Below are 14,025 nucleotides of genomic sequence, written 5' to 3'. Positions count from 1 at the left end.
ATGAAATTCATCATATATAGTACATATATAGGCTGAGGTAATTCCTGAACCGATTTCACTCATTTTCATCAACCATCGTATTTTTGAAAACGCTATAATTAGGTATATGAGAGCTAGCGGAAGTAATGACCCGATTTTAACCATTTCTGATACAGAGACACAATATTAGAAGAAAAAGATTTTTTCTGAATTAAATTGAGATATCTGAGAGATTTGCCGAAAAAAATGAGCGCAGCTTCCTTTTGCTATTTCTTCTGTAAAATTTAGTGTTTGTGATGTTTTTCGTTAGAGAGCTAACGCACTTTTTGTAATTTTCAACCTAACCTTTGTATGGGAGGTGGACGTGGTTTTTATCCTATTTCAACTATTTTCATGGTGTGTGGTGGGGTACGAAAGGGAACCGACTGCAGAAAGTTTGGTTTTTATAGCGTTATTGGTTTGGGAGATATATACAAGAAAACATATTTGGGGGCAGGGCTACGCCCACTTCCACAAAAAAAATTCATCCAAATATGCCCAAATGTTACTTTTATAATCTTATTTATAGCTTTATGTGTTTTCGGTTTTCGCCATTTTGTGGGCGTGGCAATGGTCCAATTTTACCCATCTACACGGTCCCAAGGAAAATGTGTACCAAGTTTCGTCAAGAAATCTCAATTTTTACACAAGTTATCCGTTGCACGGACGGACGAACAGACAGATAGGATTTTGACTCGTCTCGTCACTCTGATTATTTTGATATATATAACCCTATATCTAACTCTTTTATTTCTGGGTGATACAAACAACCGTTATGTGAACAAAATTATAATACTCTCTTAGCAACTTTTGTTGCGATAGTATAAAAAGTGGTATCGCAGGTATGTGGTGGCACCGAATTTGATTTTGTTTTTGTTGAAGGGGATGGGTTTTGAAGTGATTGTCGATACATTTCTACTCAAACAAAAACTTTTTTAGCTTTTGGTGTATCCGTAGACATTTTTGTAGGGTTTGGTGAAGCATTCTCAGTGGCATCAGGTTTATTCAGTTACCTAGTATATATAGAATATCAAAAAAAATATATATATTATTAATTCTAAATTATGATATTATTTTATATCTGCTGATAAAAAAATTGTTATTCAAAACCAATAAGCGCGCCATCTGTTGATTGTTGTAAATTTTGATTGATTCAACGCCTCCAAAATCTATTTATTTTCTTAGCACAGTTTTTGTTTTATGGCTTAACGAACTTCGAATAATTTTCTCTAGTTGTTGTAAAAATATATTTACATACACTTGCTAATACTTTCAAGAGAAGTCAGAAATCTTACTAAAAATTTTATACCAAAATATTATTACTTACCCGTAAAAAACGCAAGAAAGAACAAAGTGATATTTAAAATAATCTTTTAATAAAAAATATTTTTAAAAACACGTATTTGTATAATATATTATAAAAAAATAAATGATTTTGTTATAATAAATGTATATATATGTATATGTATATGAATATATGTGATAATGCTGATAATTATTATAAAATTGTACTCTCTCTCTTTCGCTCTGTCACTCTGCTGACGCATCAACAAATTATCAAGAAACAGCGGCCTTCTTTCGTACAAACAAAAGAACTACGTGTGGTTGTTTACATATAGTACTTCATATGAATGATTGAGTACTATGCGTTCCATCTAAGTATATTCAAAAATTTTAAAGTATTGGAAATAAAGTCAACAAATTTAATTTTTACCGATTCTTTAGCAAATTTAGCACCCTCCGCTTCAGCACAAGCACGACAAATATTATTATGCCTTGCGATGAGTTCAGTATATTGAAGATTTTGAAGACCATGGAATTACTTGTCTGTATGAAATACGGTAGCACTTCCATAATCCATGATATACCCATTATGAGGAATAAACGCAAAAATTTGGCGAATCTGATGATGAAAATATAAATGCAGTTAAAACGGAAGAAATTGAATAATTTTTTTTAATTTTAAGGTACTTGGGGTTGAATGAACGTTTCTAAGCTTTTGGGAAAATAATATTCATACATATGTATGTAAATACTCATAAACAATACAAAACTGTAATGTCGAGCTTTAAGTGTTATTGACATTGTCAGCTGTTGACTGACATCATAAAAGTATTTTTTGTGTAGTTCATACGGGTCTTTTATTTTAGAGACAGAGCGACTTTGGAACGAGCTCTTGTGAAAAACTATAACACTTAACCTTGAATTTTCATCCGATTACTAGAGGGTAATAACAACTGATAATACCGTTTCGACGTTTATAAAGCAAAACTGATTAACTTACTTGAATTGCTGGCTGTTATCACATTTGATTTTGTAGTTGGCCTCTTTGATTTGATAAATATCGTAAGCGCTCATGATGAAAAAGAAAATATTGAATAATATTAACAACCCGCTGGGTCCATGAAAATACAGCATTGCCGACCATTCCCACGCTAAAAAATATATAAAAAATACTTTTTCTTATAAAAAATCCTTCCTCCATAAACATGTACACACATTTTATGAAACATTGCCCCAAACCTATACCGGGCTTCCAAGACTCATCAACATTCGTATGCTCAATTGTTACAGCGATAACGGTAAACATTACCGCTGCTGTCCACACATAAATCGAATAATAAACGAAACGCAACCGCGGACTGCTCGGTTGGAGCTCATATCGGATGCTACGTATACTTAACCACAAATCGAAACAAGTAATATTTAACCAGAAGAAAGCAGATATCATGAAGAAATAACAAATGGAACCTGCAAGAAAATATAATAAATATATTATATTATATGAAATAAAATAAAATAAAATATTTTGAGAGCTTTTGAACCCACCGATTACACGACAGGCCAACAAACCGTAAGTGAACCATGCTGTTGACGTTAGTAGCGAAGTGCCGATAGCGAAGGTACCCAGAAAACAGACCAGGCAGCTGTTGTGAAGGCAGCGTAGCTGCGGAACATACAAATATACCCAGATTGTCGCCAATAGAAATGGCACTGATATTGCAAGGACTGAAAAAATGGGAAACATGTTTTACCAAACGTAATTCCTACTAATATTCATATTCGAGTTTAATAAATTCTCTCGAACAGTCTCTAATATAAACTAGTCTTTTTGGGCCAAGCGGTTAAAGTTTTTCATTATACTCGAACATTTCGGATAAAAAATATCAATTGATGCTGAATCTTTAAAGTACTCTTTCTTTCAGCATATTAACGTCTTCAGTCACTTTAAAGTAGTCTATTAGTACATTTGATGTATACCAATTGTGTCTTCAATTAACTTCAAAGAATATTTTATATACTCACATGACATATTGACGTAAGTTGTGACAGCCATTTTCGCATAACAAATAATGGGGTTTAAACTCAAAGAGTTGTTGTACCAGTAGGGTGTTAGACAATACTCACGATATGGCAGAAGCTGCTCATTAACCGCATGTAATATAGAAGCATTCTGTAAATCACCAATTGGTTTTGTTAAAATTGAGTTTCGCAAGCATCACAAAAGCAATACCTCAAACAAAATGTAGGCGTCGTCATCATATTCGAAAGGACTTAGTATAGCAAAGTTATCACAGGGTAAACGGTGTTGTGGAACAAAACCTTTATGTACATCGATTAAAGTCCAATCCAGATCTTCCGTAAATATTTCCAGTTCCGGTAAATATTCGAAGCTGAGATCGTTGGGAGTGACACACTTCATAGTGGTCCTATCCAAAAGTTGAGTTGGCGGGCAACAAAATTGTATGCACTGCTTTAGTTTGCACGCACAGCCCCTAATGTGGGGTGTCGCAGAAACACGCAAGCCATTGGCGAGTTCTTCATAGTCATAGATGGCAGTTAAATTTTTGTGAATTTGTATGCCAGCAAAATCATACGAGCCATCCTTATTCGGTCGAATGTTTACGAGACTAACGGTGTCTTTGAATTCACAATTCGGTATGTTGGCAAACGTAATTGGTACGTGGTAAAGCAAGCACACTGCGATGAGGAAAATTTGACGTTTTTCGTACAATTTTGGCATATTTGTATTACTTTATTAACAAATGTTTGTGTGTGTGTGTAACTAATGAGTGTATAGTGTAAATTCCTGTAAATACATTATCACCACAACGGCGTACATTCCAGTAAAGCACGCGCGATAATTTAAATGCAACGCTTTATGCTTTGATTGAACATGCACATATAATATTTTTCCGTTGAATTGCCGAGTTTTAAGATATGGTGTCGCTTTGAAGGTTTGTTTGGAACTGAGCATATAAGTTCACACAAATTACGCTTATCGCTTACGCTTGGAATTGTAATAAAAAATAATTATAATAATAAACAAAGTTTGCAATATGGGTACAACTAACAGGGGCAATCCCGTGTTTACGGTAACGAATTCATTACTGACATTTCAGAAAACGCCATATGAACTCATGCGACAGCTGTAGTCAGATTTTTGTCTTTTCATTTAAACTCTCACGCAGTTCCGAAATTACTATGTGCCAATCTCGTGATTTCAGATGCATAACGGCTCACATATTTCGGTACTCTATGCTTACGGGATTGACAAATCTAGTGGTCTAGAGTTAGATATTAGATTTTATCTAAATTATGAATTTCAAAAAGATTATGTACAAAATTATTTGTGGCAAGCGGATTTGCGTAAAAAGTCATAACAGTGACTGATTTTACAGATTAGACATTATACTACGCAAGACGTTAACCAGGTATTTAATAAAAAATATGGCCCACAATTTTCCCAATTTTCTCACACTTCAACATATGTATGTATATAACCCTTAAAATATCTAAGAGATTTGCCGATATTTTCGGTAAAACAATACCCTTAGGCACTTGGTTAAATTACCCTTAGGCACTGAGTTCTTCATATTCGATATCCGGGGTCCGGGGGGTTAGTTCCTGATGTATACGTTATAAAGTGCCAACCTCCTCAGGGTGCCAAGGAATATGTGTGCCAAATTTCATTAAGATATCTCAATTCTTACTCAGACAGACGGATGAACGGACAGACATCCGGTTTTCGAATCCACTAGTCATCCTGATCAATTATGTATATAAGTATGTATGTATCACCCCACATCTAACTGATTTATTTGGGTGGTACAAACAACCGTTATGTGAACAAAACAATAATACTCTCTTAGCAACATGTTGTGAGAGTATAACAAAACGGTAACTTCAGCAACAGAACAAAGCCGAACAAAATTTTTTACTGAGTCCGATGATTGTTGGCCTTTCGTGCAAATAATGAAAGATTCTCATACAAGTGCTCCAAAATAAACTTCCATAGCGCAGCAGTATTTGTATAGAAATCGGATTCAGAAACTGTGCGGAATGCTCTGCAGAAACACAATTATAATGGAAGAGGAAATCTTTTGTAAGCAAGATCAACAGGCAGAAAAGGATTAACTTTGCCAAAAATTATACCATTCTTTAATGGAAAAATGTTTTATAGTTATAAATGATGTTATAGAGATGGCGAAAGCCTAACACAGAGCTTAAACAAATTAACCTGCGGCCAACTGTGACGCATGACATGAGTTCGGGACTGGAAAGCTGACTCTGTACATTCGTCCTCACGTGTTGAAACTCCGCCGCAATCCCCCAATTTAAATGTAATCGAGCATGTATGGCATTGCATGGATGACATTGCAATTTATGGCAAACCGCAAAATATTTGCCCACTAAATATTACAAATTAAACACTTAATTTTGAAACTTAATTTATGTGTATATGAGGTCCATTATAACTTTGAGACCGCAATTCTGTGTTTCTGTTCATATATTTTATTTTTCCTGGTCAAGATGAAATATTTTTAAGTTTTTTGGGTTTATAACAAAGAAAATGAAATACAATTTTAAAAAATATATATTTTTGCCAAATTTTGATTAATTTTTTTTTATTTGAGTTCTTAAGTTTAAAAGTTAAAAGTTAATTTTAACTTTGAGTCACTGTAAGAAGTTAGTTGGATTGCTGGATTTCTTTAAACAATTGATGGGATTCAAGCTCAATGATTTTTGTACCAGAAGGGAGTTAGACAAAAATCAAAACAAATCTTCTTTCATCGCATGATATATAGTTCCGTTCTGTTGGAATATTAAAAAAATTAGACAATTTGCTTTTGAGACCTTACACTAATATTACCTCGAATAAAATATTGAAATCACTCTCCAGTTCGGAATTTAGAATTTTAAACTCCTCACAAGGCATACGCTGTTGTGGCAGGAAATCCTGAAACACGTCGATCATGGTATTTTCTGTCAAGTTCTCCGTATAAGTGTTGATGCGTGGGTATATAACGGCATTCATATTAACACACTTTTTTGACGTGCTGTCTAACATCTCGTTGTTTAAACAACAGAGTTGTATGCATTGCTTCAACTTACACGCACAGCCCCTGATATGTGGTGGTGCTGAGACACGCCTGCCATCGGGGAGTTCGTCGTAACGTCTGTCATGTTGTGGGGTATGCATAAACCCTGAAAATTACATGAACCATCTGAAATGTATAAACTAGACTAATGGTGCCTTCGAATGCACAATTCGGTATGTCGGCAGTTACGAAGCCTTGCCTGACCTGGGTCATCTATTAATTGGTTCGCTATTAATTGGTTTGCCAAAGAATTTTACATTTTTTCAATGTTTTGTTATTTTGGAATATAGTATCAAGCTATAAATTAAGTAATTGAACGGATTGCAGAATATATTCACTGTTGTAATATCGCCTTCTTAATACTTTTCAACGCGATTTGGAGTGTGCATTACGCACTGAGTGCTGGCAGCAAACTGTTCGACGGGAATGGTTCAAATTCGTCTGAGATCTTGGCACACTTCTTATCAATGTATTTCACAGAAAATATAATATACATTTTATATCAATGATATGTACATACATACGTATATAAATTCTGCAAAACTCTCATAATCATTTTTGCACAATAAAATAATAAATGAAAAATACGTAAATCATTTTAATTTTTATAACTTAAAGAATTTATTGTAAATTATGCTGTGATGAAATATTATATATCACGACACTGCCAAATTTGTTGTAACGGGTGATTTTTTTGAGGTTAGGATTTTCATGCATTAGTATTTGACAGATCACGTGGGATTTCAGACATGGTGTCAAAGAGAAAGATGCTCAGTATGCTTTGACATTTCATCATGAATAGACTTACTAACGAGCAACGCTTGCAAATCATTGAATTTTATTACCAAAATCAGTGTTCGGTTCGAAATGTGTTTCGCGCTTTACGTCCGATTTATGGTCTACATAATCGACCAAGTGAGCAAACAATTAATGCGATTGTGACCAAGTTTCGCACTCAGTTTACTTTATTGGACATTAAACCAACCACACGAATGCGTACAGTGCGTACAGAAGAGAATATTGCGTCTGTTTCTGAGAGTGTGGCTGAAGACCGTGAAATGTCGATTCGTCGCCGTTCGCAGCAATTGGGTTTGTGTTATTCGACCACATGGAAGATTTTACGCAAAGATCTTGGTGTAAAACCGTATAAAATACAGCTCGTGCAAGAACTGAAGCCGAACGATCTGCCACAACGTCGAATTTTCAGTGAATGGGCCCTAGAAAAGTTGGCAGAAAATCCGCTTTTTTATCGACAAATTTTGTTCAGCGATGAGGCTCATTTCTGGTTGAATGGCTACGTAAATAAGCAAAATTGCCGCATTTGGGGTGAAGAGCAACCAGAAGCCGTTCAAGAACTGCCCATGCATCCCGAAAAATGCACTGTTTGGTGTGGTTTGTACGCTGGTGGAATCATTGGACCGTATTTTTTCAAAGATGCTGTTGGACGCAACGTTACGGTGAATGGCGATCGCTATCGTTCGATGCTAACAAACTTTTTGTTGCCAAAAATGGAAGAACTGAACTTGGTTGACATGTGGTTTCAACAAGATGGCGCTACATGCCACACAGCTCGCGATTCTATGGCCATTTTGAGGGAAAACTTCGGAGAACAATTCATCTCAAGAAATGGACCCGTAAGTTGGCCACCAAGATCATGCGATTTAACGCCTTTAGACTATTTTTTGTGGGGCTACGTCAAGTCTAAAGTCTACAGAAATAAGCCAGCAACTATTCCAGCTTTGGAAGACAACATTTCCGAAGAAATTCGGGCTATTCCGGCCGAAATGCTCGAAAAAGTTGCCCAAAATTGGACTTTCCGAATGGACCACCTAAGACGCAGCCGCGGTCAACATTTAAATGAAATTATCTTCAAAAAGTAAATGTCATGAACCAATCTAACGTTTCAAATAAAGAACCGATGAGATTTTGCAAATTTTATGCGTTTAAGTTATCAAGCTCTTAAAAAATCACCCTTTATCTATGTATCCACTTTAACGGTGGGGACTGCACTTTTCCCTTTCAAATTTTCAACCTTTGAACAATGTAAAGCTAACACCTTTTAGTATGATTTTCGACAACGCAAACACTTGCCAAAAACAATATACTAACTTTAATGTAATAGTTCTTGTGGTGTTTGCAACTAAAACTTTGTACTTGTAGCTTTTGTCAGGCAACATCAGATAACAGCCGAGTGCATCAAAAGAGGCATTTGTAGAACGAGTGGGTTAACACAACAAAGTGATATGACCTTATAACCATCGCCTATTTAGATGACTATACAAAAGTGTTAAATTAAAAGCTTTACAGTTTGGATGAGTAGCGCCAGGAACTTGCTAAATAAAGGCCCAGTTAAGTGAAACTTTATATTTTTTGTTAGTTCGGTGCTGCACTCGTGTTCACGCAGCTTCAATTAGAGAGCTTGTATTCAGTGTTTGTCTAAATTTGGCGATCTCTTTGTGTATGTAAAGTGATTTGTCAGCTTACGGTAGTGGCAGATAGTGTAAATTAGGTTAGGTTAGGCTGTGAGTAGTCCAAAACCGCCTTGGACACATAACACATAGCACATGCGTATCTTGTACAAGGTAACTGGAAATTTTATACTAAAATCAAGTACTGTATCATAAACATGTAAGGAAGGGCTAAGTTTGAGTGTAACAGAATATTTTATACTCTCGCAATTTATTTATGCAATTTTATTATTATAATACAGTTTGACCCATATATTCGGCATAACGTCTACTAGAATAACGAAAATCTTCATATATAGTACTCATTTTCACCAAGATACATTTTATCCAAGACTATACGCTCATTTAATTTGGTTAAGATATTTCACATATTAACCGATTTATAGGGTACCGTATTTTTGAAAAACCTTTAATTAGGTATATGGGAGCCATGCGATGTTATGACCCTGTTATAACCATTTTACGGTGTAGAGACACATTAAAATATTTGAGAGATTTACAGACATTTTCGGTGAAAAATTACGCTTAGTCACTGAGTTCTTCATTATGGCAGCTTTACTTTGCCATTTCTTTTCTTTTTTTTACGTTTTTTTAGTTAAAGGTACCAGCTAAATGAGCTCCTTCGGTATTTGAAAATCTGTTTTTTGAGGAGAAAGGAAAATCTGTATAGTAGAAGTAAACATTGTGACAATTTGGTATTGGGTATCTTTGACATGCAGGAATGCAAGATCATTTACAAGTACTGTTAAATTTTAAAAGGTTAATGGACAAACCGATCAATAACCATCTGAGATATATTGAATATGCCATGAAGGGTAGCAAATCAAGCAGTCTTCACTTAGTGCTTTTCGTTGAAAAATTTGACAGTTCTCAAATGCTATGTATTGGTGTTAACCATTTCCCAAGCTTGATTGAATAAACGGCACTTTCATGGAACCCTTATAAACAACTTAAATATATACAAAATTCACTAAACTTTTAATGTGTATCGGATAGTGTTAAAACACGGTAAATCTAAATAGTAGGAAAAGTGTTAGCATCAAGTGTATAAGTGTGTGTTAATATTGCCAGAAAGTGTCTTCTTCGTTTCACCTTAATGTAAATTAGGAAACAATTTTTGGGAGATTGGAATTTCTTCTCCACCGACGTTTTATAAGTCTTGATAAGGATATATTTACACCTTGCCAAGTTTGCCAAATCACTTAACGCACATAACGATATTGAAATTCTTGTTGAAAATAACCTTACCGTCAACTATGAATTTAGAGACCGGACATTTAGGAGAAGTGCGCGGCATCCACTGAGCTTTATATTGGTTCTGTAGACTCATGCGAAGAATGGTGATTCAGAATCTTTAGAGAATATCATTATTTATTTTATTTTACCACAAAAATCTCTTTATATGTATATATTTTTAAACATATATTATAATAATGCTTACATCACGCATTTTTTATGTAGGCGGCCACATAACCACTTGGCTATACTGTTAAACCGCAAACTCCCACACAGTTCGAAACATGTAGTGTTGATGAAAAAAATTGGTGTTGGTGGACTAGTATTGTGATAGAGAATACTGAGTAAGAACATATATGTACATATTAAAATTAAAACTAAAATTTTTCTGAAACCCAGCAACAATAAGCAAATAATAAAATATAATTTATTTTTTTATTGGACAGTCTCTATATACAAAGTGACGTCATATTTATGTAATCGTCTTTTGTGAACAACACATATCTCTTTTACCGCATATACGTATAATAACTGATATTTACAAAGAATTTATTTACATATATTATACATATACATAAGTACATATGTGCAATTTATCAGTTTAATATATATTTTCTGCATAATCGAAAATTTTCTTTGGGGATTTAGTAATAATTCAAATCCGTATTATTTACAATAAATAGTAAAATACTTAGCAGCAATTCGACACCTAATCGATGTCGAAAATGTTATGTCTATAATTTGTTTTAAAAACCAGTACAAAAACTTTTGCTCTATATAGTAAGGTTTTGCGTGCTATGAATCTCCTCAAGTGCTTTTGGTCCACCTAAAAATATTAATTATATAATTATTAGTTGATAATTTCATAGTCATATTTTCACTCACTGCTTCTTCAGCAAAGTCAATACCCTCCTCTTCAGCACAAGAACAATAAACAATATTATGCCTTGTGAGGCATTCATCATATTGAATATTACGATGATAAATGATTTATTTTGTGCGAATAAGTATGTAAAAACTTCCAGAATCCATGAAACACCCATTACCAAGAACAAACGCAAAAATGTTGAAACCCTATAGATGACGAAATAAGTATATGTTTAGTAAAACTGGTTGAAAACACCATTATATTTCCATAATAATACTTGGATTGATTTTAATTTTATTACTATCAATAAGAAGATAGAGAAGATTTAAAAAATTGAAATCACAGATTATTAAAATATTCAACAAAATTACTATGAAAGAAATATGTACTAATAGTCTAAATATAATAAATTACAAACTCGATAACATAACTATTCAATAATCTACATAGAATTTCTTGAAATTATTCGATAGACTATTATGCTTTCTTAATTATAAAAAAAAACTTTCTCAAAGAAATTCTATATTTTCAATTTGATTTGAAATGGTTTATTATTCTGCAAAACTACTGGGAAATCGAAAATAACAACTTACTTGTACTGCTGACTTGTTTCTTTCTTGAGTTCATATGAGTCTTCCTGGATTTGATACAAATGTATGACACTCATTGTGAAGAAGAATACATTGAATAAGTTTAGCAAACCGCTTGGACCTTGGAAATAAAGCATTGCTGACCAGTCTCTCGCTGGAAAATGTAAAAAAGAAAAACTCGTCATTTCATTAAAAATACTATATATACTTGTCATACAAAACCGCTTACATTTTATAAAACATTGACCATTGCCAAACCCTGGTTTCCACGCATCGCTAATGTTCGTATGCTCAATAGTAATAGCGGTAACGGTAAAAATCGTTGCTGCTGACCACACATAAATCGAATAATAAACGAAACGCAAACGTGGACTGCTCGTTCGGAGCTCATATCGGATGCCACGTATACTCATCCACAAATCGAAACAAGTTACATTCAACCAGAAGAAAGCGGATATCATGAAGAAATAACACAAGATACCTAAATGAGAAGCATTTTAATAGATATAGAAAATAATTACAATAATGATTTGGGTATTTCGTACACACCCATAGTTTGACAAGCCCCCCAACTGTAATTGACCCATAGTACCGACGACAGTATTAAACTGCCGAGCGCGAAAGTGCCCAGGAAGCAGACGAGACAGCTATTATGGAGACAGCGTAGTTGTGGCACATATAAATACACCCAAATTGTGGCCAATAGGAATGGAACCGATGCGGTAAAAACTAAAAATCGGAGAAACAGAAAATAAATCGAATTTTCAAAAGTAGTTTTGCAGTTATTTACGCACGTGCCATATTCATATAAGTCGTCGGTTGGATTTTCTGAAAACATTCGATGGGATTCAAGCTCAATGAATTGTTGTACCAGAAGGGCGTTAGACAAAAATCACGGTGTGGTATATATTCTTCTTTCATAGCATGATATATAGTTCCGTTCTGTTAGAATATTGTAAAAAATATACACATTTTCATTTTCGACTTTACACCAACATTACCTCGAATAGAATATTGAAATCACTATCCAGTTCGGAATTTAAAATTTTGAATTCCTCACAAGGCATACGCTGTTGCGGCACGAAATCCTGAAACACGTCGATCATGCCATTTTCTGTGAAATTATCCATATAAGTGGTGATTCGAGGGTATACAACGGCATTCATTTTGACACACTTTTTTGACGTGCTGTCCAGCATCTCATTGTTTAAGCAACAGAGTTGTATGCATTGTTTCAGCTTACACGCACAGCCCCTGATATGTGGTGGAGCAGAGACACGCGTGCCATCGGAGAGTTCCTCATAACGGTACACGGCTGTCAAATTGTGGGGTATGCGTAAACCCTGATAATTATATGAACCATATGAATCCGGACGTATATTAACTAGACTAACGGTGTCTCGGAATGCACAATTCGGTATGTCGGCAGTTACAAAGCCTTGCCTGATTTGAGTCACCAAAGCGATCACTATTAAGTGGTTTGCCAAAGAATTCGACATTTTTCAATGTTTTGTTAGTTTTGGAATATAATATCAGGCTATAAATTAAGTAATTGAAGGGATTGCAAAATATATTCACTGTTGTAATATCGACTTCTTAATACTTTTCAACGCGATTTAGAGTGTACATTACGCACTGAGAGTTGGAAACAAACTGTTCGAGTGAAATGGATCAAATGCAGATGAGTTCTTGGCACACTGCTTATCAATAAATTACGCAGAAAACCCCATATCATATTTCATATGTACATACATACGTACAAAATATGCAAAATACTTATCAGAATGTTTATACACAATAATAAAATAATAAATGAGAAATAAATCATATGTATTTCATTTTGCCAGCTTTAAAAATATATTGTAAATTGTGCAGTTTTCTTATTAAATTACATACATAGGTACAATGAAATTACGAAGGGGTACTGGAGCACTAGTCGCCCCTTATCTCTATCTACAAAATTTATTCCAAAAAATATGAGTGTCGAACAAGTGTTAATTGAATTCTTAATTGAACCTACCAAAAAAAATCCGTTATTAGGATAACAGATTTGTTCCCTCCGAGGTTAATTTTTCCTTTCTAGTAAGTTGACCTCTGGACATAGTATTTGCCAACAGAAAAGCGCGATAATCTGTGGTTAATAGCTATTTTCAGAAGCTTGAGGCTTTCTGTATAAATAATGTAAAATTAAATCGTGTTGGAAACAAAAATCTATACAGATTTTTCAAAATAATCGTCGATGAAATTTAGCATCGCTAAAATATCTTGTCGGATACCACTCCTTAGAACTTGGGTCAAATAAGAGCAATGTTAAAAAAAATGTATTAAACGTTCAGAGCCGATTTTATGTAGTTTGAATTATATTCTCGCAATTTGATTGACGTACCATTAGCAGTTTACGAGAGTAGTGCTGTTTTTTTACAACAGCTCAAATATTGTAAAATTTCAGGATAAGTTTATTA

At 34.3% G+C, this 14,025-nt stretch overlaps 2 protein-coding genes across 3 annotated transcripts; both read right to left on the bottom strand.

The window, feature by feature from the left end:
* Window positions 1-1,386: 1,386 nt before the first annotated feature.
* On the bottom strand, window positions 1,387-13,232 carry LOC105221035 (G-protein coupled receptor Mth2). The gene is made up of 13 exons (XM_011197679.3): window positions 12,565-13,232; window positions 12,358-12,505; window positions 12,113-12,292; window positions 11,793-12,044; window positions 11,567-11,717; window positions 10,991-11,179; window positions 3,533-4,052; window positions 3,325-3,472; window positions 2,848-3,027; window positions 2,518-2,769; window positions 2,303-2,453; window positions 1,733-1,921; window positions 1,387-1,673 (listed from the first exon to the last, which is right to left on the bottom strand). The coding sequence occupies exons 1-13, from the start codon at window positions 13,060-13,062 to the stop codon at window positions 1,661-1,663; spliced, it is 2,871 nt and encodes a 956-aa protein (XP_011195981.2). The 5' UTR covers window positions 13,063-13,232; the 3' UTR covers window positions 1,387-1,660.
* Window positions 5,769-6,815, bottom strand: LOC128921485 (probable G-protein coupled receptor Mth-like 11). 2 transcript variants are annotated; one of them, XM_054229275.1, is made up of 3 exons: window positions 6,740-6,815; window positions 6,173-6,507; window positions 5,769-6,114 (listed from the first exon to the last, which is right to left on the bottom strand). In XM_054229275.1, the coding sequence occupies exons 2-3, from the start codon at window positions 6,500-6,502 to the stop codon at window positions 6,073-6,075; spliced, it is 372 nt and encodes a 123-aa protein (XP_054085250.1). In that variant the 5' UTR covers window positions 6,503-6,507; window positions 6,740-6,815; the 3' UTR covers window positions 5,769-6,072. The 2 variants fall into 2 exon arrangements, with proteins under 2 accessions (XP_054085250.1, XP_054085249.1); XM_054229274.1 differs by having other exon boundaries at window positions 6,173-6,811.
* Window positions 13,233-14,025: the final 793 nt, after the last annotated feature.

The sequence above is a fragment of the Zeugodacus cucurbitae genome, chromosome 4 (genome assembly GCF_028554725.1).
Source record: "Zeugodacus cucurbitae isolate PBARC_wt_2022May chromosome 4, idZeuCucr1.2, whole genome shotgun sequence".
Lineage (NCBI taxonomy): Eukaryota > Metazoa > Arthropoda > Insecta > Diptera > Tephritidae > Zeugodacus > Zeugodacus cucurbitae.
This window is presented reverse-complemented; position numbering and strand designations above follow the sequence as displayed.